This window comes from Bubalus kerabau, chromosome 2 (genome assembly GCF_029407905.1).
Source record: "Bubalus kerabau isolate K-KA32 ecotype Philippines breed swamp buffalo chromosome 2, PCC_UOA_SB_1v2, whole genome shotgun sequence".
Lineage (NCBI taxonomy): Eukaryota > Metazoa > Chordata > Mammalia > Artiodactyla > Bovidae > Bubalus > Bubalus kerabau.
The window spans coordinates 115,857,125-115,884,271 of NC_073625.1; the positions used below are offsets into that span (position 1 = coordinate 115,857,125).

Consider the following 27,147-nt stretch of genomic DNA (forward strand, 5'->3'; position numbering starts at 1 on the left):
TGCCTGGAAAATCCCATGGATGGAGGAGCCTGGTAGGCTGCAGTCCATGGGGTCGCTGAGGGTCGGACATGACTGAGCGACTTCCCTTTCACTTTTCACTTTCCTACATTGGAGAAGGAAATGGCAACCCACTCCAGTGTTCTTGCCTGGAGGTCCCAGGGACGGGGAGCCTGGTGGGCTGCTGTCTGTGGGGTCACACAGAGTTAGACACGACTGAAGTGACTTAGCAGCAGCAGCAGCAGGGTATGATCATACCCCATTTCAGGAAGGAGGAACCAGGCCCCGCTCCCAAATCTTTGATGACTTTGAGTAGGCCTCACGTAGGGGTGGGTGGGTGTGGCTGCGGGTGTGTTGCTCAGTTGTGTCTGACTCTTTGCAACCCCATAGACTACAGCCCACCAGACTCCTCAGTCCAAGGAATTCTTCAGGCAGGAATACTGGAGTGGGCAGCCATTCTCTTTTCTAGAGCATCTTCCCCACCCAGGGATCAAACCCGAGTCTCTTATGTCTTCTGGATTTCAGGCAGATTCTTTACCATCTGAGCCACCAGGGAAGCCCTTACTCAGGTGGACCTTCTCTAAGGAACAAGCAGAGCACTCCTGTCTCCCTGGAGTGGAAGTGCCGTGCCTGGCAGTCCCCACACTACAGCTGGGTCATGGGAGCAGGGAAAGCTGCCCTTGGGTGACCCTTGGCTCTGACTGCAGGGCAGCCACACAGGGACTGGAGGTGCCCGTGACTCATCCCCACCCATCTCAGCCCCAAGGCAGGTTGATGTCACACTAGTTTGTTCTGTTCTGAACATTTCTTCCTGGAAAAGTTTTTACATCAGCTCTACCCACCCAACCCTCATTTGCTGGGTAGGAGCTTTCCACACCGTGGCTGTCATCCACCCAGATGTAAGGGCCTTGTGTTGTCCTGTCTGTGAGCTGATGGGCTGGGCTGTTTTCACATAGCTTCAGAAGTGGCCTGGCTTCCTGGTATAATGATATTTCCTTAGTTCAGATGGGCCCATTCAGTCATTCATCAAAGACCGACTGCTACCATGGGCCTGGTACCATGGGTTACCATGGGCTGCTCTCAGGCTCTGGGAGGGAAGCCTTGTCACAGGGCACTCCGATGGGCCTGAGGACCCAGCTCCTCATCTCCATACCCTAGAGTGACCCTGACCCACACAGCACTGAAGATGAAATCAATGTGGCAGTATTCATATATGCCCGAAGTGGGCTCCCCCTATTGATATGAACATAAGCACATTCAGGCCTTCTGGCCTTTTAACATAAAATCAGTACATGGTAGAGTCTTTAGGCTCTTTTGCTCCCTTGCAGGAAACCAAATCAAGACCTGCCAACCTTGTCCTATCGTATTTGCTGCCTATCATCCATTTGTTTCTTCAACAGATGTTTGTGGAACCCCACAATGTACAAACACATTCTACAGACAGCCACCCACTTCCTTGGTGGCTCAGACAGGAATGAATCTGTCTGCAATGCAAGAGATCTGGGTTCGATCCCTGGGTTGGGAAGATCCCCTGGAGAAGGGAAAGGCTGCTCACTCCAGTATTCTTGCCTGGAGAATCCCATGGAGGCGTGCTGAGCAGCGCTGTGAACTTCACACATCAGCCTAGACCTCACTGTGAAGTATCAGTCACTTAGCAGTGTTCGACTCTTTGGGACCCCATGGACTGTAGCCTGCCAGGCTCCTCTGTCCAAGTATCTGCAGTCTAGTCAGAGGAAGAGACTTGCTAATGGGTGGTTGGGATCCATCAGGACGTCTGCATGATGGAAGGAAGCTACAAGACATCTATCGGAAGGACACCTACTTTAATTTTACATGAGGCTTTGAAAGTCTGGTAAAGACATTTTATGTGAGATAGTAGGAAGTGTGTGTGTGTGTGTACAACAAAAAACAATATGCAGTTGCTAATATGCAACTGTTAATTGTAGAGATTTAGAAAACACACACCCACATGCCTTTATCCTCAGTTTACACCAGGGATTTACCCACATTTGAGGTGTCCTAACGAGTACTCCTTTTAACCATCCCTGTGCTCCAGCACCAGTGGCCAGAAGATGTCACTGTAACCCCTCAGAACCCAGCCACAGGTCTGCGGCCCAAGGAGCTCCAGGATCCATTCATGGAGCCCTGATTGTCACGAATGAAAATCTAACCAACAGGATGCCGCAGAAACCAGGCTAAGTAGGGCCTTGGCCGTAAGCCCAAAAGTTAACCACGGCTTCCTTATTCCGATTCTTGGGTCACTACTTAATACACATAATGTTGCTGGTGCCTGTGTCCCTGCGAATGGTAAATCTTCGGCAGCTCTGCTATTGCTAACGCTAGTCTGTAAGCGACACAATTAGGAAATTGTGGACTTGCCAAGAGAGATAAATCACTTAGGCCAGTCAGAAGCAGAGGTGGCGGGGCTACTCTTGAGACCACCTGAAATTGCACAGGCCCTGTGTACAGAAGCCACCACTCCTCGGCCCCAGCACACGTGGATGTCCGCAGAGGTCCCCTGCCCGCCCGAAGTGGGCTCAGTGCCCCAGTTAAGACAGGCCAGGAGCACTCTGCATGAAACCAGGTAAGAAGGAACTAGGAAGCAGCATCTCCACATCAGAGTGGTAGACTGGCGGGGTGCTGAGCAGTGCCGTGAGCGGCAGCATCAGGCCCGCTGCCCCAGCGTGGGCCCCCTCTCCGAACCCCGCTCAGGGCTGCATGCAGAGCCGAGAAGCTGCACTTTTCAAGTGCCTAAGTCAGAGGGTCCGAAGCTCAGGATGCAGCACTGCCCTGAGATGCATTTTTATCCTCTCCTCTAACAGGAGGTCCTGACGGAAAAAAGTGGCATGCCACCTTTCCCTAGGACACCGTTTTCACTCAGATTCCAGTACATCTGTCACTGGCAGGTGTTGACTGAGCAGGAAAACTGGGCCACACACGTTCTCATGTGATGCGAGGCCCAAGGCTACATGACACCTTTATGTTGCCAGTCTTCCTGTGACTGTGAACTGCAGCAGGCTTTTATAAGTCAGAGTATCCAGTGCTCTGGATTTTAATTCATTTTATTTTAAAGCAGTATTCGTGCACTGTATTCACTGAACAGCCCATGTATGAAACTGGATGAATTTAATCCTCACCCAAAGGTTAGCAGAATCAGGTTTCTGACATAAAATCTTTTAAACCAGAACCCACTGGTTCAATAATAACCTGGGTAAAACACAAGAGCAAATGCTGATGGCTTACAAAGTACTTCCATAACCACTGCCTTTTCAGTTCCTAGAATATCTGATGAAGTCTCACTGCACCCACTGCACAGAAGAGGGAACTCGGGCTCAGCGAAGCAAAGTGACTTGCCCAAGAGAGGACGGGCAGGCAGAAGAGGGTTCTGACTCAGGTCTCCCAAGCTGCCAGCTACTGCTAAAGGGTACACCCCTGCCTTCATGCTGGTATTTCCATTTTAAAAGATTAGCAGACAATAGAATAAAGCTTTAGGAATTAAAACAGTAATTTTTCTAACTTCCTTTAAGTAGGAAAAAAAAGAAAAGGCCTGGCCACCCCAGGCATTCCATTCTCTTTTCTTTTCCTTTGAATCTGATTGGCCAGACTAGTGCGCACCAGTCAGAGATAATGCTATTATTCCAAGGAGATAACAAATTCAACCTTGCTGGGAGCCAAACAACCAGGACCAGTTACCCCCAGATTAGAACAGTCACCCCCAGAGCAGAGAGAAGCCCCTCCCCACCATCCCTCGGGCCCCAGGGCCCCAGACCTGCCGCTACCTCGACAGGAGTGGTCCATCTTGTTGAACTGGAAGTAACCAGACTTGCACTGGCACAGTGCGACCCCGTCCAAATCGGTGCAGATGGAGGTCTCCTTGTCACACTCTGGAGTCTTCCGCTTGCACAAGCTGCCCGCTGAAATGGAAAAACAAGACAGTGAAGCAAAACAAAACCTCCTCCATGTCAAACACTTAGATGCATGAACTTTCTATTTCAAGAGGCTCAGAGAACAGTTTCCAAAAGAGCCTGCGTGAAGTGCACTCCTCTCAGGGGGCCCTTCTGCACTTCTTCCACTCCTTCCCCGAGGCTGGCCCAGCCTGTTACTAAAAGTTTACACAGCATGCCACAGGGAGAAAGCAAACCCAGAAGAAAGGGGGTGGCATCCCCAACTCCAGCGTCCCCTGCAAACACAGCCCCCAAAAGGTGGGGTCCTCTGCACCTTCTCACTCAAGGGCTGCACTGGAGAACCAACCCAAACCCAGAAAGCATGCCCCTGTCCTCTCAGGGAAGAAGACCTGTCTCAGCCCACTGCTGCCGAGCAGACTCGAGAAGAGGAGTGGAATGTAATCTGGGTATCTGTGCTCCGTCACTGTCCGCCTCCCCTGTGCCTGGGGCTGGCTTGGCTCTGGGTGGCCAGCGCCTGGTGGGACTGGTCCACACTCAGGCTTGACACACACATGCTGAAGGTGGCACTCGACAACCGGTTACCGGGCCGAGAGGGCGCTCACCCTTCCCTGCTCTGCCTCCCTCACTTCAGCCTCAGTTCTTCCATGTGTGCATATCCACCTGGCTTTGTCCAGCCCTGGGCATGTGGGCCATGCTCATTTCAAGGATGACAAAGAACTCTTTCATGATCATCAAAGAGCATTCACTGAGGCGCGTGTGGCCCTCTGAGATTGCACACAGTGAATCCTCGCTTGGGCTGTATATGGCAGGCCCTCTATGAGGCTGTAAACAGCAAGCTCTCTGTGAGGCTGTAAACAGCAGGCCCTCTCAGAGGTGTAAACAGCAGGCCCTCTGTGAGGCTGTAAACAGCAGGCCCTCTCAGAGGCTGTATACAGCAGGCCCTCTGTGAGGCTGTAAACAGCAAGCTCTCTGTGAGGCTGTAAACAGCAGGCCCTCTCAGAGGTGTAAACAGCAGGCCCTCTGTGAGGCTGTATACAGCAGGCCCTCTCAGAGGTTGTAAACAGCAGGCTCTCTCAGAGGTGTAAACAGCAGGCCCTCTCAGAGGCTGTATACAGCAGGCCCTCTCAGAGGCTGTAAATAGCAGGCCCTCTGTGAGGCTGTATACAGCAGGCCCTCTCAGAGGTGTAAACAGCAGGCCCTCTGTGAGGCTGTATACAGCAGGCCCTCTGTGAGGCTGTAAACAGCAGGCCCTCTCAGAGGCTGTATACAGCAGGCCCTCTCAGAGGCTGTAAACATCAGACCCTCTCAGAGGCTATAAACAGCAGGCCCTCTGTGAGGCTGTAAACAGCAGGCCCTCTCAGAGGCTGTAAACAGCAGGCCCTCTGTGAGGCTGTATACAGCAGGCCCTCCCAGAGGCTGTACACAGCAGGCCCTCTCAGAGGCTGTACACAGCAGGCCCTCTCAGAGGTGTAAACAGCAGGCCCTCTCAGAGGCTGTACACAGCAGGCCCTCTGAGAGGCTGTACACAGCAGGCCCTCTGTGAGGCTGTGCACAGTGAACCCTCTCTCGGGTTGAATGGGTTGTATACAGCAGGCCCTCACGAGGCACTAACCAGCAGGCCCTTTCTGAGGTTGTACACAGTGGACACAGTGAGGGTGCTTTTACCATCTAAGATAGGTCTGAACAAAAAAACACACATAATTGGGATTTACAGACAACAGAACAGAAACATAAATCAAGGGATAGTGGAGAGTATCTTATTTACACCATTTACAGACTGACGTACACCGCCATTTTTGGTGGGTGTGAACAAGTTCAGGGTGGGGACAGAGCTGAGCAAGGGCCACGGGTGCACACCGGGCAGTGAGGTTTGGGTCCCCTTCTCCCACCTGAAGGACACCACCACCTGATGCAAAAACCCAAACCAGGTGCCTGCTCTTCATGCGGCAAAACTGCGCCCCCTCCCAACCTCAGGCAGGCTCGTGTGACCCTGGACACCCCCCAGGGACCCCGGCATCCACCCCCTTGTCTGAGTCCTGAGAGCTGGGGGCCTATGGGTGGCTTGCTCACAGGGAGGTTAGCTTAGGACACAGCTTCAGCTCTCGGTGCTGAATTTCCTGTCTTTATCAGTGGAAGCTGGTGTGCTAAATCAGAACCCTATTTGTGTGTGTGATAGAATTTCCTTTGTTTATTGTAAAAGGTTTGTATTTAAGGCAGAAAAATGAAAAATGGAAAATCTCACCAAGCAAACTGTGAAGCTGGCACAGAGGGCGTACGAAAAGGCCACAATCTCTCATCTAAACTTTTTGAAGTCTTAACATAAAGAAATACCTCCAGCACAAAAGGCCGTCCAGGCCGGTACTAGTTTGTGCAGCAGCCAGTCTGAGCTGCCTGGGCTGATTAGATATTTTCTGGAAGCCAATGTCATGTTTTCCCTCTGCCCTGCCCGCAAAGCCCGCCTGCAGGCAAATACCACTTGCCTTGCTGAAGCGACTCTGCCCTCAATCGAAGCAGATTCCCTCGAAGGCAGGGGAAGCTGGCCCTGGCTTTGTGACAGAGGGGTTGCTGTCCTCCAGATTTTTAATATTTTGTCATCAATCCATCAAATAGAACCACATATAATGAAGTTTTCATTTTAAGCCTGGCGATGTGATTTTTCTGCATCCACAATTCCCATGGTCCTTCCTGGGCATAACATCCGCCAGACAGACAATGAGAACTGATGTAAATCTAAGGCTGGGGCACTCCTCTGGGGGGTTTCCAAGGACTCGAAACCTCTGGAGAGATGAGAGCTACAGTTCTTTGAAAGGCGAGGAAGTAGATGTTTTGTGAATTGAAAGGGAAAATCCCACCCGTCCAATGGCAGCATCCAGGGTAGCCCACGGCCTCTCATATGCTGGGAACAACCAGATGTCAAAACCTGACTGCTTCTGCTCATCCAGCCCGACTCTCTAGCACTCAGAGAGGTGAATGAGACACCAAACACAGGCTGGCAAAACCTGGAGAAGCCCTGGGAGGGCAAACAGAGAAGGGAGGCCGGGTTCAGCCAGGAGGCACGGCTGTCTTTGATCTCAGGGGCTCGGAAAGCAGAGTCAAAGAACAGGCACCAGCCCCTGTGTGGGCAGAAATATATGGGAAATCTCTATATCTTCCTCTCAATTTTTCTATGAAACTAACACTGCTCTAAATATTTTTTTAAAGTCTTTAAAAAATAAAAAGCATGGGACTTTGGCAAGGAAGCAAGGGAAGACAGGAGCTTTCCCATGAGCAGCTGGAAGAAGGAGGGCCACAGCATGAGCAGGGCAGCCACCGGCAAGGCCTTACAAACCCAAATATCTGGCCACTTGATTGGCAAGACATGAAATGTGTTCACTAAGGACAAAGCAGTAACCTGATACAATGTTGACCATGCAGAACACACAGCATATGTGTTTTATGAACTGAAAGGTGCCCTTTCCCCTTTCTGGGAAGGAAAAAGCAGGACCTTTGCATCACTGGCAAAAAAAAGAAAGCCCAATCAAAGAGTTCCTGCCTCAAAAGGTAGAGCACAGTATGAGAGGGCAGGAACTTTTTAGCTAATTCCCCAATGAAGCTGAATGATAGCAACTTCAACTCCAGAATGTTGGGCTCTTTCCTTTTTCCTTCAAGTGAATAACTAGCCCTGAAATGGGCCAAAGCTCTAGCATTTATCCCAGAACAAAAGGTGAGCTCCCAGCTCTACAGAGCGCAGTCCACAAGGAGGGCTTTTAGGACCAGCTCTTACAAAGCTCTGGCCCACCGGGAAGGTCTGGGATCTGCTCACAGACAGAGCGCCAAACCTGCTACCTACAGTTGAGCATCTGGGCACCAGATGGGGAGGCTGACTCTGACTCTGCGTCCCTCACCAGTCCTGTGTGTAGTAAAATGAGCCAACCAGAGCCAGCTCAGACCACTTACAAGACGCAGCGGGGGCAGGCCCCCCTGCATGAGGAAGCACTTTTGATTCCAGCAGAATTTTCCCATCCCAGAGGCAAAACCTCCCTTCCAAGACCCAAATTTGCCTTCCAAACTTGTTCCTAATCCCTTTATTCATCTGTTTCACACCAGATGCTCTGTAGAAGCTAACAGATAAAGAACAAGAAAAGAGAAATCTCGGACAGCACCATGAGCTGTCTGGCCTCTAATCTTCATCTTGTGTCTGTGCATTTAGAATCTGCAAACAAATACACAGGAGGATGGGAGACACTGCACGTGCTGTATTTACCTAACGGCAGGTCATGATGACGGTTTCGGGCCATTGACAAGTGTTGTACATTCTGTGTGTGAATTCTACCTCCCCAGAGGGAGGGAGCCTTTCAAGGGAAAGAAGAGTGATTTCTGCTTCATTACATCTGCTCCTATATCCCTTCCAATACCAACGCTGTAGAGGAGAAACAGAAACAGCATGCCAAGGACTGGGAGACTTCAAGGCTGTGTGTACAGGATTGTGTGTGTGTGTGTGTGGAGGGGGGGGGCACATATTACACAAAGATATACACACACAAAGCCCTTGTGCTTGATGCCCATTTCAAAGACAGGCCAGCTCTATGACAAGTTTCTTGGACCTGCACCCAGAAGGCCTTACACTTCTACCCTAGGTCTGTGCCTAACTGGATGGGGGGTCCTCCCAGAGGGCCCCTCTCTTACCTCTAAAGATCCGCCTCTGAGACCCCAAAAGCTGGCAGACCTCCGCAGAGGCCCAGCAGGAGTTGACGCATTTCTGCATCCTGTCGGCCAGGTCGAACAGCGTCACGTTGGAGGCCAGGGAAAAGGTGGCTTGCAGTGACATCACCACAACACTGGACTCCCTACAGGCAAAGTATGCATGTTTTAATCGTCCTAAACTGATATATGGGTCCCAGGATTTTTGGAAAATGAGTGTCCTCCCCATTCTCCAGTGAGGGCCTGGCAGAGCATGAAGGTTCTGTGACCTTGGCCTGGGATCACCCCTCGTAGTCTACAATGAACTGACCTAACTCACAGATAGGTCCTCTTCCAAAAGGTTCTCCATGAGAAATTACATTACAGTCAACACAGGGGCCAGTTTTGTTGCCATCACACTTGTTAGAATACCCTCCCCTTTCTATAGGACTGGTCCACAAACAAGTACATATAATCCTGCTACTTACCTAGAAACATGAGCTGTGGATCCGGTATAACCAGGTAATGTTGAGAAACACACATTTAACTGAAAGGAAGAAGTTTATCATCAACTGTGAGTCAGACAAAAAAAGCCTTGAACCTAGAACCAATTTCCTATTTTCAAGATCAAACAGGCATTTTCCAGTCATGGAGTTATCAGCAGGCAGCCTCACACAGGAGTGGTGTCCTTTTTTTTGTTCCTTTCTTAAATGCCTTTCTGCTCTTATTCTGTTGTTCCATGAGCACAAAGGGAGAGAGGCAGATAGTAAATCAGTGAGGGAAAATCTTGGCAGGAAATGATGTTCAGAATAGCACCCTTGGATGCAAAACATCTTCAAACGAGCAGATCTCATCTAAGACCCAGGGTTTCAAAAAACCTCAGAGGCAACTGTTTATTTGGACTTTGCACAGTGAACAAGACTTCCTGAAAAGGCTGGGTTCCTTTCAGCTCCCTCAGGTCTGGCAGGCCTTACATAGACCCTTCGTAATCTACAATGAGTTGACCTAACTCACAGATAGATCCTCTTCAAAAAGGCTCTCCGTGGGAAATTACATTACATGGGTCAAGAGCCCTTTTGTTGAGAGCAAATTAAGAGTGACTCCCTGTGTTTGCCTTGTGCCCTTGGAAAGAGCAGAAAACCCCTGTGGGGCATGATGTACCATGCCTGCCTCCCCACTCTGCCCATAGCATGAACTGGGGCTTGGGGCTCCCTTCCAGGCAGCTGAGGGTCTCAATACCTTGACCAATGCAGTCTACCTGTCTTCAAAGCGTGTGTCAGACATATCTCATCCTTCACAAGATGGATTCAGACACAGGATGCTATCAAACCCTTTTTGTCTTTGTATTAACATTGCTTCATATTCATAAGGCAATGATGTATTATTATTAAATTTTCTTTTTCCCCAGGAAAAAACAGAAATAGCATATTTCAGAACAGAGCAGCATCTTGGGAAAGGCCATTTGAGTCACAGCCTAAATCCTCTCTAGTCATTCCCTAAATCTTTGCTATTTCTTGGGGGTAGGGATGTCACATCACTAATAAATTATATGTTGATACTGGGTGTGTGTGAGTGTGTTGCTTCAGTCATGTCCCACTCTTTGTGACCCTATGGACTGCATGCAGCCCATCAGGTTCCTCTGCCCGTGGGATTTTCCAGGCAAGAATACTGGAGTGGGTTGCCATGCCTGGGTTGCCCAGGAATCAAATCTGTGTCTCCTGCATCTCCTGCATTGACAGGCGGATTCTTCACCACTGAGCCACCAGGGAAGCCGGTTGATATTGGGTAAAATTGAGCAAAGCAGATGGGTCATTGAGGACTGTGTAATGGGAAGGACTATATCTCTGCAGGAGGTTCTCAGCCCCTATACTATCTTAGAAGGAAATACTGACCTACAGCCCAGCAAAGAGGCAGCTGCAGTGGGGTGCCAAGAACACTCACTATAGGGTTAGTAGACATAAAACCCTGCCATTTAGTAAAGAATTTGACCTTAACCAAAGAGAGGTCCAGCCCTTGACTCCTGGAAGGTAATCTCTAATCCTTTGGAATGTCCTGCCTTCGTAGACCTGGAAGCCCTGGCCATTCCAGATAGTCTAATAGTATGATTTATGCTGGGGGTTTTGAGTTACAAGGTACCAGCTGGACCTCCAGAGGGGCTAGAGACTCAGGTCAGGATTACAGGCAACTATCTGTGTTTTGGCTTCAGACACCAAGGCTCGGTGAGTCTGCCTGGTTGGCGATGCTCTATGAATACTGTATACATCATTGCCGAGAGGAGTTAACCCTGTGTATGACCTCACAGAGAGAGGATGACTGGAATGAATTTGAAACCCTTCTGGACTCTGCCCCATGCATCTCTTCCCTTGGCTGTTACCTGGCTCTTTCCACTGTAATAAACCCTAATCTTGAATTTAACAACTTTCAGTGAGATTTCTGAGTACTTCTAGTGCATTATCAAAACTGTCTCTTGGAGATTCCTGAACTCACAATTGGTATCAGAAGTGACAGTGGTCTAGCGGATTGTGTCCTAACTTTGTACCTGCTCTGCGTAATCTCAGACAATGTCATTAACTTCCAGAGCCCTCCAGGTTTTCATCTGTAAAGGTGTTGGCAATACCTCTTACAGGAGGCAAAGTGCCTGCTACAGAGTAGATGCTCATACAGAAAGGCAACTGGAATCTAATTTTTACACAAATCAAACCCATGGTCTTCTAAAATCTTATAGGTTTTGGCTAATATTCTCTTACCCATAAAGAACAAGTAAAATTAAAATCAGAAATCAATCTCTAAAACTTATTTTAATGGCAAATTTCAAGTTTCTGAGCATTAACTCTTAGACTCTGGTAGCAGCTGAGAAGCAAAATACTGTCTGAGCTTCATTTCTGACTCTTCTTCCTTCCTCTCCATTTTTACTTTTTTCCTGACAAAAAGGAGGAGAGGAAGGAAAGTAGAAGAATCAAAGGCCCCCAGATAATCCATTCAGTGAATTCTCAACCCTGGATAATGGGATTAACGTCCACCTTTTTCATTCCCTTGAGAAAAAAGCATCATTCTCCCCAAGTTCTGCTGCTGCTGCTAAGTCGCTTCAGTTGTGTCCGACTCTGTGCGATCCCATAGATGGCAGCCCACCAGGCTCCCCTGTCCCTGGGATTCTCCAGTCATGAACACTGGAGTGGGACGCCATTTCCTTCTCCAATGCATGAAAGTGAAAAGTGAAAGTGAAGTCGCTTGGTCGTGTTCAACCCTTAGCGACCCCATGGACTGCAGCCTACCAGGCTCCTCCATCCATGGGATTTTCCAGGCATGAGTACTGGAGTGGGGTGCCATTGCCTTCTCCGCCCCAAGTTCTGAGACACACACAAAAAAGTCACATAGCAGGTCAACAGCAGATGGGATGGCAGGATTCTCTAGGTCTTTCCTCTTTACCAACAGCTCTTACTAGTGCATGTCATCTAAGTGTGTGACATGGAAAAGAAATAAATGCCAAGGCATTGATAAAAGCAGTTCAGGAAGACACATTAGAAGAAATGCTTCTACCAAAATCACTAGTTCTCAACACCTCCCTACTATTTCTGAGAGGCCTTTAATTTTACCCTGATATTTGCCTTTCAAGTATGATAGAAATGAAGATACAGGTGATCCTCAGGAAGTTCCTACTCTGAATAAAATCTGTTCTAGAAAACAAAAGAGTAACAGGGAGATGCCTCTTGGGAAACTTACCATTTTGGTGATCTCATTTTCAACTTCATGGAGGTCTGAATGTTTTTCCACAGTGGTATTAAGAAATGTTTTCTTTAGTTTAAACTCTGTCACGAAGGTTCTAACTGAAAATGAAAACATAACCTGTCAGACCTCACAAGGTCAACCTGCACAAGTGTGAGCATCTATAAATCTCAGGGCACCCAGCTTTCCTCCACCTCCCAGGATGCTCTCTAAACATTTCTTTCTCCTGGAGGGTGGAGACCACCTCTCCCTCCTCAGGGCTCCTCTAGCAACGTGAGCACCTACTCAGTTGAGCTGAAGGCTCAGACTGAGCAGACCTTTGGGTGAGAGGCTCCAAGAAGCCTTTAGCCTATGTGAGCATGAGCCTTCCTCACCTCTCCAATGGGCTCTCACATCTTGGATGCTCAGTGAAGCTGCGACAGAGAAGAGAGGTGAGCTAAGGACACAGTTCAAGGAGGAGGGGAGGGAGACCTGGGGCTGGAAAGACTTGTCAACATCTATAAAGCTTTGGATGAAGGAAAGTTCTTACTTTCTAGGTCTTTTATCAAGTTAGTTAGCAAGCCCTAACTTCAAGGGTGTGCTCTGATTTCCTCTTCTCATTAGTCACCTCTATCCAATCCCTATTCCTCTTGCTCAGAGGAAATGTCTGTTCTATCATTGATAAAAGAGGCTTCCAGAAGCTGGGTTACTTCCCAGGATCACCCAGCTCCCAAGGGCCAAAATTAACATTTAACATCATATCATTTCATGCGTCCATGTTCCAAGGTCTTCTACCCCCTAAACCCGCAGACCCCTGAGGAATCTGACAGTCTAAGGGCAACTAAGTGGCTGCAGAGAAAGGTGTCAAACATCTGCAGAAGGACCCCATTCCAGGGAGCTGTCAGACTCCATGATGATAAGCTGTATATGGAAGCAACCCATATTCAAGATACCGTTGGGTTCAGACACAAAAGCATGTAGCCCCATTTTCCAAGGTCCATTTCACTCCTAAAATAAAATTCTAGTTAACATCAATTTGTGCTGATTGGGCCTGAGGGGAATGGAACTTACAGATGGATAGGCAATCAAAAATTAGGGTAGCCTGCCTTATATCTGGTTCTTATCTTCCTTTAGATTAAATTCTTATCTCTCCCTCTGGACAAGAAAAAAAAAAATCTCAACACAGAAACCCATGAAGCTGCTCTTTCACAGAAAGCTTGCCTGCTGAATTAAGAAAAAGGCCCACAAATGAGCCAGGGAAAACATTTAACATCGTATACTTACTGTCTAAAGCCCTTAATCCTTATTTAACATCTTTTTGCTTGTTCTACAGTTCAGTGAAGCCAGCTGCTTAGGACTCTTTCTGAGCAGCAGGGAGCTCTTTGAAAACATTCTTGGCCAAATGAAAGCGTTTCAGCACACTCTAATTTGCATGTTCCTCTGATGTTTATGAACAATGAAGCTAAATGACTTGAAAAGGGAAAGATGATTGTTAACACAGTAAGCGGCTCTCCTCCTGATCCACGGTGCCTGTGGGACACTCCACACACAGGCTTCCAGAACAGTCCCCCCACTCCATCCTCAGGTCTAGGTCTGCACCCAGACTCTGTGCAGAAACACACATGTGGTAGCCGGCAAGTACAGATCTCTTCTGAATCAGCACAGTAAACATGGCCTCTGCATCTGTGTGAATGTGAATAAGGGTCCACAGTGTCCCCCAGGCATAGTCACATCTTCACACTGCAGTTACATCATCTGGCTCTAGGGCAATTTTTTCACTGGTGATTTACTCTTAAAAGATCCACAATTATTGCTCTGTATTCAGAGTAGTTTATCACTTTCATTGCTTTCAGTTCTGGTCCAAGAGATTAGAAACCTAATGTCAAAGGATACCTCCCATCTGAAGAATCCTACCACTTTCCAAGCTTGCTCAAACACATTATTTTATTTGATCTTCATAATATCCTTGAGTGGGAAGCAGAGCAGGTGGTAATCTGATTTTACAGATGAGGAAATTGAGGCTCAGGGAGTCATTGTGCTGTACATGCTGACCCTGGAACTGGAAACCTGGCATTTGAGTCTCTGGGCAAGTATACTTTTCCATACTGTTTCAAAATAAAATCATTTCCGTCTCCATTCTTAAACGGAAAACTCCTCGCTTATTTCTTACAGGGTGCAGCTAGGAATAGGTTACGAGCATGTCTTGACTTTGACTGATGTCTACATTCTCAGAATTTTCTTCCTTAAAAAATAACACTTTGACTTGATCCCTGTATTTTAAACAATTTTCAAATTCGACCCTTATTTTAGTAGGGTACAAGTTATTGAAATACATTTCTAGCCCCAAGATGGAGCTATACCTGCCTGGGGTGCCACATCAGCAAGTCCAACTTTCAAGTTCCTAAAATGCTCCCCTTGATTAGTAACGCAGCGCATCAGTCAGCCCATCATCAATAGTGAAGCCAACTCTGGGCTCTATACTTCTTTCTAAATAAGGTCAGATATGCAACCCCAGACAATCATGCCCTGTTTCCTCATTGCTGCTTCTATGTTCTATAAAACTCAGTTCAGTTCAGTTGCTCAGTCATGTCCAACTCTTTGCAACCCCATGGACTGCAGCATCACAGGCTTCCCTGTCCATCACCAACTCCCGGAGCTTGCTCAAACTCATGTCCATTGAGTAGGTAATGCCATCCAGCCATCTCATCCTTCGTCATCGTCTTCTCCTCCTGCCTTCAATCTTTCTCAGCATCAGGGTCTTTTCAAATGAGTCAGCTCTTCACATCAGGTGGCCAAAGTACTGGAGCTTCAGCTTCAGCATCAGTCCTTCCAAAGAATATTCATGACTGATTTCTTTAGGATTGACTGGTTGGATCTCCTTGCAGTCCAAGGGACACTCAAGAGTCTTCTCCAACACCACAGTTCAAAAACATCAATTCTTCGGCACTCAGCTTTCTTTTGGTCCAATTCTCACATCCATACATGACTACTGGAAAAACCATAGCTTTGACTAGATGGACCTTGGTTAGCAAAGTAATGTCTCTGCTTTTTAATATGCTGTCTAGGTTGGTCATAACTTTCCTTCCAAGGAGCAAGCCATCTTTTAATTTCATGGCTGCAATCACCATCTACAGTGATTTTGGAGCCCAGAAAAATAAAGTCTGTCATTGTTTCCATTTTTTCCCTATCTACTTATGCCATGAACTGATGGGACCAGATGCCATGATCTTAGTTTTCTGAATGTTGAACTTTAAGCCAACTTTTTCACTCTCCTCTTTCACTTTCATCAAGAGGCTTTTTGGTTCCTCTTCACTTTCTGCCATAAGGGTGGTGCCATCTGCATATGTGAGGTTATTGATATTTCTCCCAGCAATCTTGATTCCAGCTTGTGCTTCATCCAGCCCAGCATTTCCCATGATGTACTCTGCATATAAATTAAATAAGCAGAGTGACAATATACAGCCTTGATGTACTCCTTTTCCTATTTGAAACCAGTCTGTTGTTCCATGTCCAGTTCTAACTGTTACTTCTTGACCTGCATACAGATTTCTTAGGAGGCAGGTAAGGTGGTCTGGTATTCCTATCTCTTTCAGAATTTTCCACAGTTTGTTGTGATCCACACAGTAAAAGGCTTTAGCGTAGTCAATAAAGCAGAAGATGTTTTTCTGGAACTCTCTTCCTTTTTCAATGATCCAACGGATGTTGGCAATTTGATCTCTGGTTTCGCTGCCTTTTCTAAATCCAGCTTGAAAATCTGGAAGTTCATGGTTCATGTACTGTTGAAGCCTGGCTTGGAGAATTTTGAGCATTACTTTACTAGCGTGTGAGATGAGTGCAATTGTGCGGTAGTTTGAGCATTCTTTGGCATTGCCTTTCTTTGGGACTGGAATGAAAACTGACCTTTTCCAGTCCTGTGGCCACTGCTGAGTTTTCCAAATTTGCTGGCATATTGAGTGCAGCACTTTAACACTCAGTAAAACTCACTCTTGCCCAAAATGGCTCCGAAAGAGTGTTCCTCACATGGTTTGTGAGGCCCTGTACTTCCCTAGTCCATGAATTACTTTCCCTTTAATAAAGGACATCAAACTCGTTACCAAATTGTTTTAGTTTTGTCATTTGACACCACCTTCTTAAAAAGTCTTGATGATCCTCCTCAGCTCATGGGCAGTAGAAATCACGCAAATAACAATTTCAAAGGATACAGATATTTGTTCTCTCAAAAAAGCATTTACTAAGAACTTTTTCTGTGTTAAATACAACAGTAAGAGATTTAAGATGATTCCAAGTTGTGTCACTGTACCTGACAGTTCCCTTATCCATCTTAGATAACCCCTTCCTCACTTCTAATTTCTTCTAGTTCTTCACTGAACTTGGCATTCTAACGCAGGTTACACACCCTGGGTGCAAGAAAGTTCTTAGGACAAACACAGCCTTGTGTGACGCAAGAACTGTGGGCTGCAAACCTGACCTCTCACAAAGCAGTTATAGAAGCTGGGCCACTGGTTACTTTGCAGGGCCTTAGTTTTCACTTGGGTTGTTTCCTTTTTAACCTGTAAAATGGAGATTATATCTAAAACCAACCAGCTTCCTGGACTCTATTAAATTCAAGGTCAAAATGTGGCAAATTGGATGATACAATTTTGGCAGTAGCTTTGTAAAAATGTTATCTACCTGTGGACAAGAACATGAAGATAGTTTTTAAAAATGAAAAGTATGTGCGAATATGGTAGGATAATCAGGGTTTTATTCTCTTTTTTCCTCTCCCTAATTTTTTTCTTTTTTTTTTTACTCTTTGGTTGAACTATCCTTTTGATCTTTTTTTCCCCCTAACTGTAGGGTAAGAACATTAAGCAAATAGTGTTTGCATAAATGATGGCATATTTATGCAGTCACTACAAAGTCTGTATAATATTTTTAATAACATGAAAAATGTTTAAGACATAAAGTTTGTACAAATACCATATGACTTCCAACTGTATAGAAATATAATGTACACTAAAAAAAGACTGCAAACAGAGTGCTACGTCTCTGAGTGGTGGAATAATAGTATCTTCTACTCCTATATTCCTTCAGTTTATACCTTGGGCAAATATTGATTTTGATTAGGGAGAAAAACAGTAAATGTTATTTCGCAAAATACATTGTAGTGCAGAGAAAATTCGAAGACGAGCTCTCTCACCCAAATTGCATATCCCCTTTTCCAGCTGGTACCCCACTGGGCATCTGCAGGTGAAGGATCCCTGAGTATTGTTGCACGTGGCTAGGGGTGGGCAGGGGTTTGAGAGGCATTCGTTCACATCTGTGGAGGAGGGAACACAGGACCACAGTGAATCTGCAGCAGGCAGCACACTCATAATCTGGTATAAGGAGCACTTCTAAGGGCCAAACGGCACCGGGTGTGGAGAGGACCAGAAACAAGTGGACACCACACTGTTCTCAAGGGGCTACCAGTCTACTGAGGGTGGGGGCAGCCAGGGGTACAAATAAATATAAATATAAGGCAGGATTTGAAAGTACAGAGAAGGTAAAGAAGGTAATTATTTTGATGGGAGAGAGAATTAAGGACTGTTTCAGATAACATCTGGACAAAGACTGGAAGGACTTTAATAAGCAGATGTGGGTAGGGGGATTCTAGGCTGAAGCACCAGCACAGCGAAGGTCAGAGCAGTAAATCGTGGGAGTTTTCAGGGAGCCGTGGGTGGTCCAGGAATGCCAAGTCCACAGAAGGCAGCCGGATCGTGGCGGCCTGTCCGTGTCACTGTCTGACATTACTCTGCAGACAATGCATAAGCATGCTAACCCTCAAGTAAGCACGGCATGAATTTAAAAGTCTCACTGCCCTATGTTTGGAGGAAAAAGGAGCCTACTGCCTGGCTCAGTGTGGCACGACAGTATAGACCATCACGGGTGACTTTTCTTCTTACCCACACTGCAGTTGTCCCCTTGCCAGGCAGGTGAGCACACACATCGGTACCCAGGATGTGTGCTGGGATCCACAACGCACTTCCCATCATGAAGACAAGGGTGAGTGGTGCAGCTGTTAACTGAAAACACATTTCCAGAATAGAGCAGTTAATCACACAGCAAAGGTAAAAAGGCAGCTCTAGGTAAATATTTAACTCTCCCAGCTAATATTTGATTCTTGCTTATTTCTGTGTACTTGCCCTGAAAAGGCCGTACTACGAAATAGAATGGGTTCCCGGAGGTGCAGAAGAGAAGCGTGGGGACTGGCTGCCAGCACTGGCTGTGTACACACAGGCATATTAAACAGCTGGATCCCTGAATACAGGCGCTGGTTCAAATCCTAATGCTGCTTACAGATTCCTGAGCCTGGAAACGATGACATTGCCTTGGGATACTTAAATTCTACTTGAAACAATGCCTAGTTAAAACACACGTGAAGGGGGAAATAACACCTGATCAACTATCCTCCCTGCTCCAAGTTTTCTCTTTTCCAAAGATCTCACACTGTAAATGGGTCTCCAAATAACTGTGTAGTCATTCAGAAAAAAGCCTGCAAATGAGCACTCTCTTCACACGGTGTGACCATGAGCCCATCTGACTCCAATAGGCCCTGGCGAGGCCCAGGCCCCACTGTCCTCTTGGACTGCCGGCTCCTGGGGCAGTGACCACACTCTCTGTTTTGGTCTCTATAACTGGCCTTGTCACACGCCAGTTATACCATAAGTGCCTAATAAAGGTTTCTGACACACACTGAGAAAAATCCAAACTCATAACAGGAGAAAAGTCATCTCCAAGGAGAAAAGTCCGTGGTAGAGTGAGAAAAAGAAGACAAAAATCAAGAGTTCTAGCTCCAGAATTTCCCTGAAGACAAATAGGCCAAACCTGAGGATGGTGTCCTTGCTCCTCATGGCTACGTCAGATATACCTAAACGTGTGCACAGCACCTCTATATCCAAACGCTGCGCCCACGGGCTCTGTCACAAAAGACATAGCAACAGCCAGTATCAATCCTCCTCCTACTGGTCTACAGTTATCACTGCAGGGGCTGTAATCGGCTTTAAGGGACACCTGTGAATTATGTTCTATCTAATATTGGAATATACTTGGCATCTGGAAATGAAGCCTGTGAGTCCTGAAGCAGGACTGCAAACTTGCCAGAAGCAGCAGCCCGCTTCATCTCCTAGCGGCACTCAGACCACCGGCATGAAGCGGGCACTGATGCGTCAGGGCTCTCGGGGCTGCGTGGGCTCTATGGCTGGACCACAAGCTGGACGACGGCTGCCTAGTTGGACCTGCCTCCAATGCCCTCCCCTTCTTCCCTCTTTCCTTCAGTCTCCATTTCACATTTTTATCAATAGAGTTTTCCTTGCCTGAGTCTAGACAAACTAAATATCCAGCAAATTTTGGCCCTGATATCAAAGGAGGTACCTTCCTACTCCCTACTCCCTGTCCTTAAGTGACAAAGAATCACGTGGATGGTTTTACTTCTCTTGTCCCAGCAACTTGAACATGGATAGAGAGATACATAACCTCAAGCACAGTGTCACACAGTCACTATGGGAAAGGTCAGTTCATCGTCTTCTCATTGAACATGTCCCTTCACCCGCATTTATCAGCCAGCGCCATAGTCTTAGGGAAATCTCAGGGGATCCAGAGATGCTTCCCTGGTGACTGGGGCACCAGCTGACTAACCCAGAAGCTTGGGATTCTGATCTGGAAGCAGGCACTTGCTCGCTCTGTGTCTCAGACAGGTCACATAAAGCTTCTTGACTCCAGTTTCCCACCCTTCAATCTCACTTCACTAGCCCACTCTGGCCTTGGTAAAGGCATGCTTGAAAAGGTCATGCAATTACAGGGCATTACAAGCTACTCACTACTGGTGTCAACACAGCCAACGGCATCTTCTCCTGTCTGCCCTCTGTCACTCAGGGGTGAGAAAAGGGTGAGAAAATGGTCACTGGGGCATTCTTTCCTGCTTTGAGTGATTCAACAGAGAGCACTGAGAGCACAGGTGCAGTCCTTGGCATGTCCACAGCCGTGCCCTACCTGCAGCGGGAGACGACGGTGCTGTGGGTGACAGGGTGCTGCTCCGCACAGTGGAGGTGGTCGATGGAGGAGTTAACACCTTAGCTGTAGAGACAGGCGTGGTTCTGGGGGAAGGAGATGTTTTGAGGAAAGGTGAAGCCAGGCTGTCGTCTTCTGCAGGGCCAGGCCCTGTTGTTGATTCTTTGGTCAGGGGGAACAATCTGGTGGCAGCATCTCTATCCACTGGGCTCTCTTCTGTGGCAACAGCACCTCCTGTTGTGACTTGGACCACGAGAATTTCAGGACTGGTTGGCGAGAGCTGAACCACTGTTTGTTCTGTTTCTCCGGCCACTGTCTGTCCTGTGGTGGGGCCACCCGTCAGAGCTGCTGTGCTTGACGGGAGGCCAGGGCTGGCCATGGGAAAATGAGAGGTCTCAGGAGTGGTGGCTGCCAAAGCTGGAGACGTGTGGGCTAAGTCGGTGCTCGTGGCTGGAAGGGCTTGCTCAGTGTCTGTAGAAGTGGAGTAGTCTGTGAAGGCCCGGGGTGAAGGGATCCCCAGAGTAGACATCACTGTTACAGCTTTCGTGGCCTCTGCAGGCAGAGTCTGCAGGCTTGGTGGCTTCGATTCTGTAACGGTGTTCTCGAGGTATGGGCTACTCTGGTTCTTAGGAGGATCTGCTGTTTGACTGCTAGGAATAGACGATGCGACTGCTGACATGCGAACTGAAGTCACGGGAGCATCCCTTGTCCTGGGCAGGACTGGGGTAAAAGGTGCATGTGGGAGGGCTGTCTGTGAGTCAGACAGCGAAGCAGGGGCAGACGCTGTCGGGGACACTGACAAGGGTGGAGGCGAGGAGGACAAAGGAGTGGGTGCATCAGGGCTGGACTGCAGGGGGTGAGTGGAGGCCCCAGCAGATGGCAAGGTTGATGAGAACTGGTAGGACTGCGACACTGAGGGCAGGGGCAAGGGTGGCTCCGAGGAAGAAGATGATAATGCACCACCAACAGATTTAGCATCGGTGTCCCGAGGAACCAGAGTGGTCAGCGTATTAAGGGTGGGTGTGTGAGACGGAGAGCTGGCCGTGGACAGAACCAGCGCCCCAGTGGAAGGCTGAGCATGTTCTCCTTGGTGGGATGAGACGTTACTCCTCTCGGTCTGAGCCTGAGAAGAGGGAGAAGAGTCTGAACTCAAAGAGCTGGAGATCTTAACGGAAGAGGTGGAAGTCTCCCTTCCATCCGAGGATGAACTGTTGTCTGTAATGGACAGTAGTGTCCGTTCCCCTTTGGTGAAAGGAGATGAAGCACAGGTGTAGTTCGTGTGTTCACTGGAGGTCCCGCAATCAGGATCTGTGCTGCTCGCTCCATCGTAGTTAATCCCAGTAACTGCCAAGGGAAAACTGCAGTTAGGCCAATCAGACAGGCATCTGTGAACCTGCACTCTGAGACAGATTTTCAGTGTCCGGCCCGTGAACTGCCCCCCGGAGGAGAGACACTTTCTCTGGAGACACTGTACAGGGAGGCAGCCAGGGTCTGAATGGACCTGCCCTCCTGTGAAGAGCATAGTGGCAGCATTGGAAACGGTAATAAAAGAGAAGTGGGGCCCCAAATAATAGGGAACAGGTCCAAATTCCTTCCACAGACCTTTTTTTTTGATAAAAGCAAATTAGTATCTGAAAAGCTCTTAAGACCCCAAATAGAACAATTGTTGTGCCTAAATGGAAAAAGGAAAACCCTCCCAACTTTCCATTCTGTATAATGAGATATTTCTTTCCCAGGAGATTGGCCTCAGCCACAACCCGGCCGGGCTCCTTGATTGCAAGCATCCTGGCGGACAAACAGTGCCAATGTCTCGGGTAAGCGTGGGGGAGGAGAGGGGTGGGGGAGGTGGGAGAACCCAGACAGTGCTCTTCACAGGGAGCTGGTAAGACACTTTCCGGGTTGACAGCAAACTCATTCTAGAAAGTGAAGGTGAAAATGTCATGTCAGACAAGTCACTCAGTCATGTCTGACACTTTGTCACTCCATGAACTATAGCCCACTGGGCTCCTCTGTCCGTGGAATTCTCCAGGCAAGAATACTAGAGTGGGTTGCCATTTCCTTCTCCCAGGGATCTTCCCAACCCAGGGATGGAACCCAGGCCTCCTGCATTGCAGGCAGATTCTTTACCATCTGAGCCACCCGGGTAAGCCAAAATCATCCTAGCACCACAAGCAAATTGACAGATATGCTGAGGTAACATGCAAAGAGATCCTGCCCATCACCTCCATGCCCTCCGAAGGTCCTTGTGGCCGCCAGTGAACCCGAGACCGGGCGGGCATCCCCAGTCACCGTCGTGTTTCCCTGCTGTGTGGCACTCTCCATTTCTCCAGTTGTTGCCGTCAATCGCTCCACATCCCCGGGAGTTGTGCTACGGTTGGTGAGAGATCGCAGTGTGCGCTCCCCAACTCCAGCGAACGTAGCCAAAGTGTGCGGGCTGTGGGTGCGGACTCCAGGCACTCCCCAGGAAGCCCCCTCCTCAGCTTTGGTACCAACACCCAGCTCAGGACTGTCTTCAGTGGCTACAAGAGGACAGGAAAGGGGAGGGCTGGTCAGCGTGGTGTACAGCGGGGCTGTGTGAGCCACAACGCTGTCCTCCGCCTTCTCAGGGTCTTTGTCTGAAACTGACAAGGTGAAAACCCAACTTGTGTGTTTTTCCTGCTAACATAGCAGTGACTGAAACCTCCGGAGGCAGTACGGGATCAGCGCTGCTGTTCAGGGGACTTGGATTTACGATAAGTCTCGTTACTCCAGTGAACAGGGTCGATACAATATTTCTTCTTGGTGATACATAATAAATAGTGTTTATGTCAGGGAAATTGGTGGCAGTGGTGGGGGGGAAGTGACAGTGAAAGTCGCTCAGCCATGTCCGACCCTTTGCGACCCCATGGACGACACGGTCTACGGACTTCTCCAGGCCAAAATACTGGAGTGGGTAGCCTTTCCCTTCTCCAGGGGATCTTCCCAACCCAGGGATAGAACCCAAGTCTCCCATATTGCAGGCAGATTCTTTACCAGCTGAGCCACCAGTGAAGACCTAAGTGGTCAAAAAACTAACCCTGCTGGAGCTTCCCACCTGACAAGACTGGGGAGGGAGGCTGGTACTACCCTCAAGGCTTCTACCTCCCGGTGGGACCAGTGATAGCTGATGGACGCTATGGTGTCGTCATTCTACAGTGCAGCTCCTCACCCTAGCACCTCAGTGAGAAATGGCATCATGGTTAGAGGTTACAGGTGGGCTTGGTTTTTTTTTTTTTTTCCTTGGTGGGACTGAATAGGAATAGGTGACACATGAATAAATATCCTTTTCCTTTTTTCTTGGGTATATATTTTATGCTATAAACTTTAAAAACCTTAGATTATTATCAAATAAATCCTTCTTTTCAGAAATGAGGGAAATGAGGACCAATTCTTCTTGGCCTAACTGCTTCATAATCTGGATCTAATGAGAAAAACGGCTCTTTTCTGATTCTTATTCCAATTCCTAAGTCAGTCTAGTCCTTGAGAGACCTACCTTGGTGGAAAATGGATGTAAAGCTGAGTATAAGGTCAGTTCACTTCATGATGCTTAGGGTTAAGTGGCTTCGGTCATATCCAACTCTTTGCAACCCCATGGACTGTGGCCCCCCCAGGCTCCTCTGTCCATGGGATTCTCTAGGCAAGAATACTGGAGTGGGTTGCAGTGCCCTCCTCCAGGGGCTCTTTCCAACCCAGAGATTGAATCCACATCTCTTACACCTCCTGCAAAGGTAGGTGGGTTCTTTACCACTAGTGCCACCTGGGAAGCCCTCACTTCATGACAGGTTTGTGTGAACTGATCGGCAGGGATGAACACGGCACAGGCACACACAGGGAGCTGGGGCAGCACCAGGAAAGCCAGGACCTGGTTGCAGATGTGATCTGACCCTCACGGGGGGACTTAAAAGAGACCCATGCAAAGTCCACCAAGAGAAGCTGGAGAGCTGAGCGTACCTGACCACAATTTCCTGGACAAGGAGGACAGGCCTGCGATGATGTTACACAAAATGCAGGCCAACCACCCCTCTCAGGCTGATAGACTTAACACAGGGGGAAGTCATGCCCTGAAACAGAGGGGCTGCATCTGAACTCAGAGGAAGGGATGAAGAAATCTGAAAGCTGTATGGCAGAAGCTGTGAGCTGTGGGTGATTCCAAGGAGAAAAGAGAAAGCGTTAACATTAACCCAGAGCAGGTGGTTTCAGGATCATGGCTCTTCCTTATCTGGTGCCTCAGAACCCCACGTGCCACTCACACTGAGGTCACATTGTCCACACACACCAGTTGCACCCTGACTGCAGAGTGTAGGGTACTGAAGAGATGGAAGAGGGAAATTCTATGGGATGTAAACTCCAGAACTGCGAAGGCGAAACTTCTGAGACCACCAGGGCAGGGCAGAAAAGGATACCTTGTGTTTAAGTGACAGAAAGAGTGTGTTTTCCATGCCTGGACATAGAACAGCACAAACAGTCTCCACCCACACGTGTGGTATTCTTTACAAGAAAGCATATGCTTTTCCATATCACACCAGTAGTAAATAATAAATGCTAATTTTCCTCATTAATTAGAGAACTCAATAGCAGGGAAAAGAGCTTCCACTGTTAGTGGTAGAGAGGTAAGAATTCAAACCTATTATAAGCTTAAATGATAAGTTACTGCATTTTTGGCTTATCAACATACAATTTACATTGATAAGGCTGATAAGAATTGTTTTCATAATATTTTCCCAAAACATTCTTAAAAAGGAACATCAAAGGAAAAGTTTTCTCAAAGCGACAGACTAGAATTCATCAAAATTAAAAAATTCGTGCTGTTCATGGGATAACAGCAAGAAAGTTAAAAGACAACCCACAGAATAAGAGAAAATGACTGCAAATCATCTTTCCAATGAAGGACAAGTATCCAGAATATATAAAGAACTCTGACAACTCAATTAAAGAAAGATAAACAACCGATTTAAAAAGGGTCAAAAGATCTAAACAGACGTTTCTGAAGAATATATACAAATGGTCAATGAGCACATGAAAAGATGCTCACCGTCACTAGTCAGCTGGGAAAACTGCAATCCAATACCATTTAAGACACCACCTAACCTCCACTAGGATTGCTGTTATTGTTGCTCCACTGCTAAGTCATGTTCAACTCTTTGCGACCCCACGAACTGCAGCATACCAGGTACCCTTGTGCTTCACTGCTTCCTGGAGTTTCCTCAAATTCACACCCATCGAGTCGGTGATGTCATCTAACCACCTCATCGTCTGCTGCCCCCTTCTTCTTCTGCCCTCAATCTTTCCCAGCATCAGGGTCTTTTCCAATGAGTCAGCTCACTAATCAAAAGAGCTCGACAACAACAAACGGTGTTAAAGGTGCTAAGAAACTAAAAGCCTCCTACTTTGCTGGTGGGAATACAAAATGGTGCAGCCACTCTGGAAAACAGTTTGGTAGTTCCTTAAAGGTCAGAAACGGAGCTACCATCTAACCTGGCAATTCCAAGGCAATTCCAAGAAAACATATGTGCGCACAAAAACATGTACTTGAATGTTCACAAGAGTACTATTCATAATAACCAAAAGGTGGGAACAACCCACATATCCAATAACTGATACAGGTATACATTACAATGTGGCACATCCATACAGTGGAACAGTATTTGGCAGTACCAAGGGATGAAGCACGGACACATGCCACAACACGGATGAGCCTTGAAAACCTGATGCTAGGTGAAAAACACAAAAGACCACACGTTTTATGGTTCCCTTTATAAGCAATGTCTCGAGTAGGCAACTCTATAGAGGCAGAAAGTAAATTCACGGCTGTCAGAGGCCCAGAAGAGCAGAGAATGGAGAAGAGAGCACAATGAGCACAGTTTCTTTTTGGGATGATGGAAACGTTCTGGAATCAGACGGTGGTGATGGTGGCCCGACTCTGTGGCTAAAACCCACGGAACTGTACACTGTAAATGGGCGGACTGCACAGAATGTGAAATACAGTACAATAAGGCTGTTTAAAAGGGGAAAAGGAGAATGTCTCTTGATGAAAGCCCAGATCTGGCGTGAACAACCACTCACGAGGAGGTGATACTCTCACCTTCCAGAAGCTGTGTGATGGCGGCGGCATGGGGGTGTGGGGTGAGCTCTAAGGGCTGGAAGGACACTGCAGAGAAGTCCCCGAGCTGTGTGTGGCAAGTGATAGCAGCAGCATCTTGGAGACATTACAGAAGAATTGGGGGATATACAGGTATATGGGTATCAACCAGCTAGAAGGATGGCCTGGAGATATTGAGAGGCCTGCAGAACTATTTCATTATCGCTGAAGATCAAGCTCAGGCAGCCCCCCACCCTCCTCGGGGGTGCGGTTCCGTGGATGGAGACTCACTCGAGCGTTCCCCGCGAGGTGCCAAGAAGCCCAGACTTTCTGAGGAGGATGAAGACAAGGACTCGGTGGCCAGCTCAGAGTAGCTCATTTCATATAGCGCTGGGTCACTTCCTCGAGACTGTGGGGCGGAGGCTGAGAAGCGGGTCAGAACCGAAGCATTCACAACCTCAGGATGGGAAGTGGAGCTTCCTGCTGCACCTGCAAAGGGCTCGCTGCCGGTGGAAAACCAGAGAGCGGTGCTCTCTTCACCTCTGACTGGCGGGATGGACCGAGAGGAGGTTTCTGTCTGAGGCACAGGGCTGCCATTCCCTGCGCCAGAGCCACTGGCCAGCTGGGGTCCTCCGGAGGCTGAAAGGTGTCAGACACAAAAGGCCATTAAGTGGATGTAAGAGAGATCCCTCCACAACCAAGACATGAGCTCCCTAAGAGAAGGGTGCCCTCTGCAAGGACCTTGTACAGTGTTTACTA

The 27,147-nt window shown here is 47.9% G+C and overlaps 1 protein-coding gene across 7 annotated transcripts in view; it reads right to left on the minus strand.

The window, feature by feature from the left end:
* The window catches only part of HEG1 (heart development protein with EGF like domains 1), an 83,749-nt gene that overhangs the window by 25,779 nt on the left and 30,823 nt on the right, over nucleotides 1–27,147 (minus strand). For 6 of the 7 annotated variants that reach the window (XM_055568449.1, XM_055568453.1, XM_055568450.1 and 3 more), the window contains exons 5-13: nucleotides 26,680–27,027; nucleotides 22,514–22,810; nucleotides 20,274–21,635; nucleotides 18,188–18,307; nucleotides 17,443–17,562; nucleotides 12,282–12,385; nucleotides 9,050–9,108; nucleotides 8,568–8,728; nucleotides 3,777–3,911 (exon numbers count right to left, since the gene is read on the minus strand). In XM_055568449.1, the coding sequence (XP_055424424.1) occupies nucleotides 3,777–3,911; nucleotides 8,568–8,728; nucleotides 9,050–9,108; nucleotides 12,282–12,385; nucleotides 17,443–17,562; nucleotides 18,188–18,307; nucleotides 20,274–21,635; nucleotides 22,514–22,810; nucleotides 26,680–27,027 (2,706 nt within the window). The remainder of the gene's footprint in view (nucleotides 1–3,776; nucleotides 3,912–8,567; nucleotides 8,729–9,049; nucleotides 9,109–12,281; nucleotides 12,386–17,442; nucleotides 17,563–18,187; nucleotides 18,308–20,273; nucleotides 21,636–22,513; nucleotides 22,811–26,679; nucleotides 27,028–27,147) is intronic. The other variant, XM_055568451.1, reaches the window with a different exon arrangement.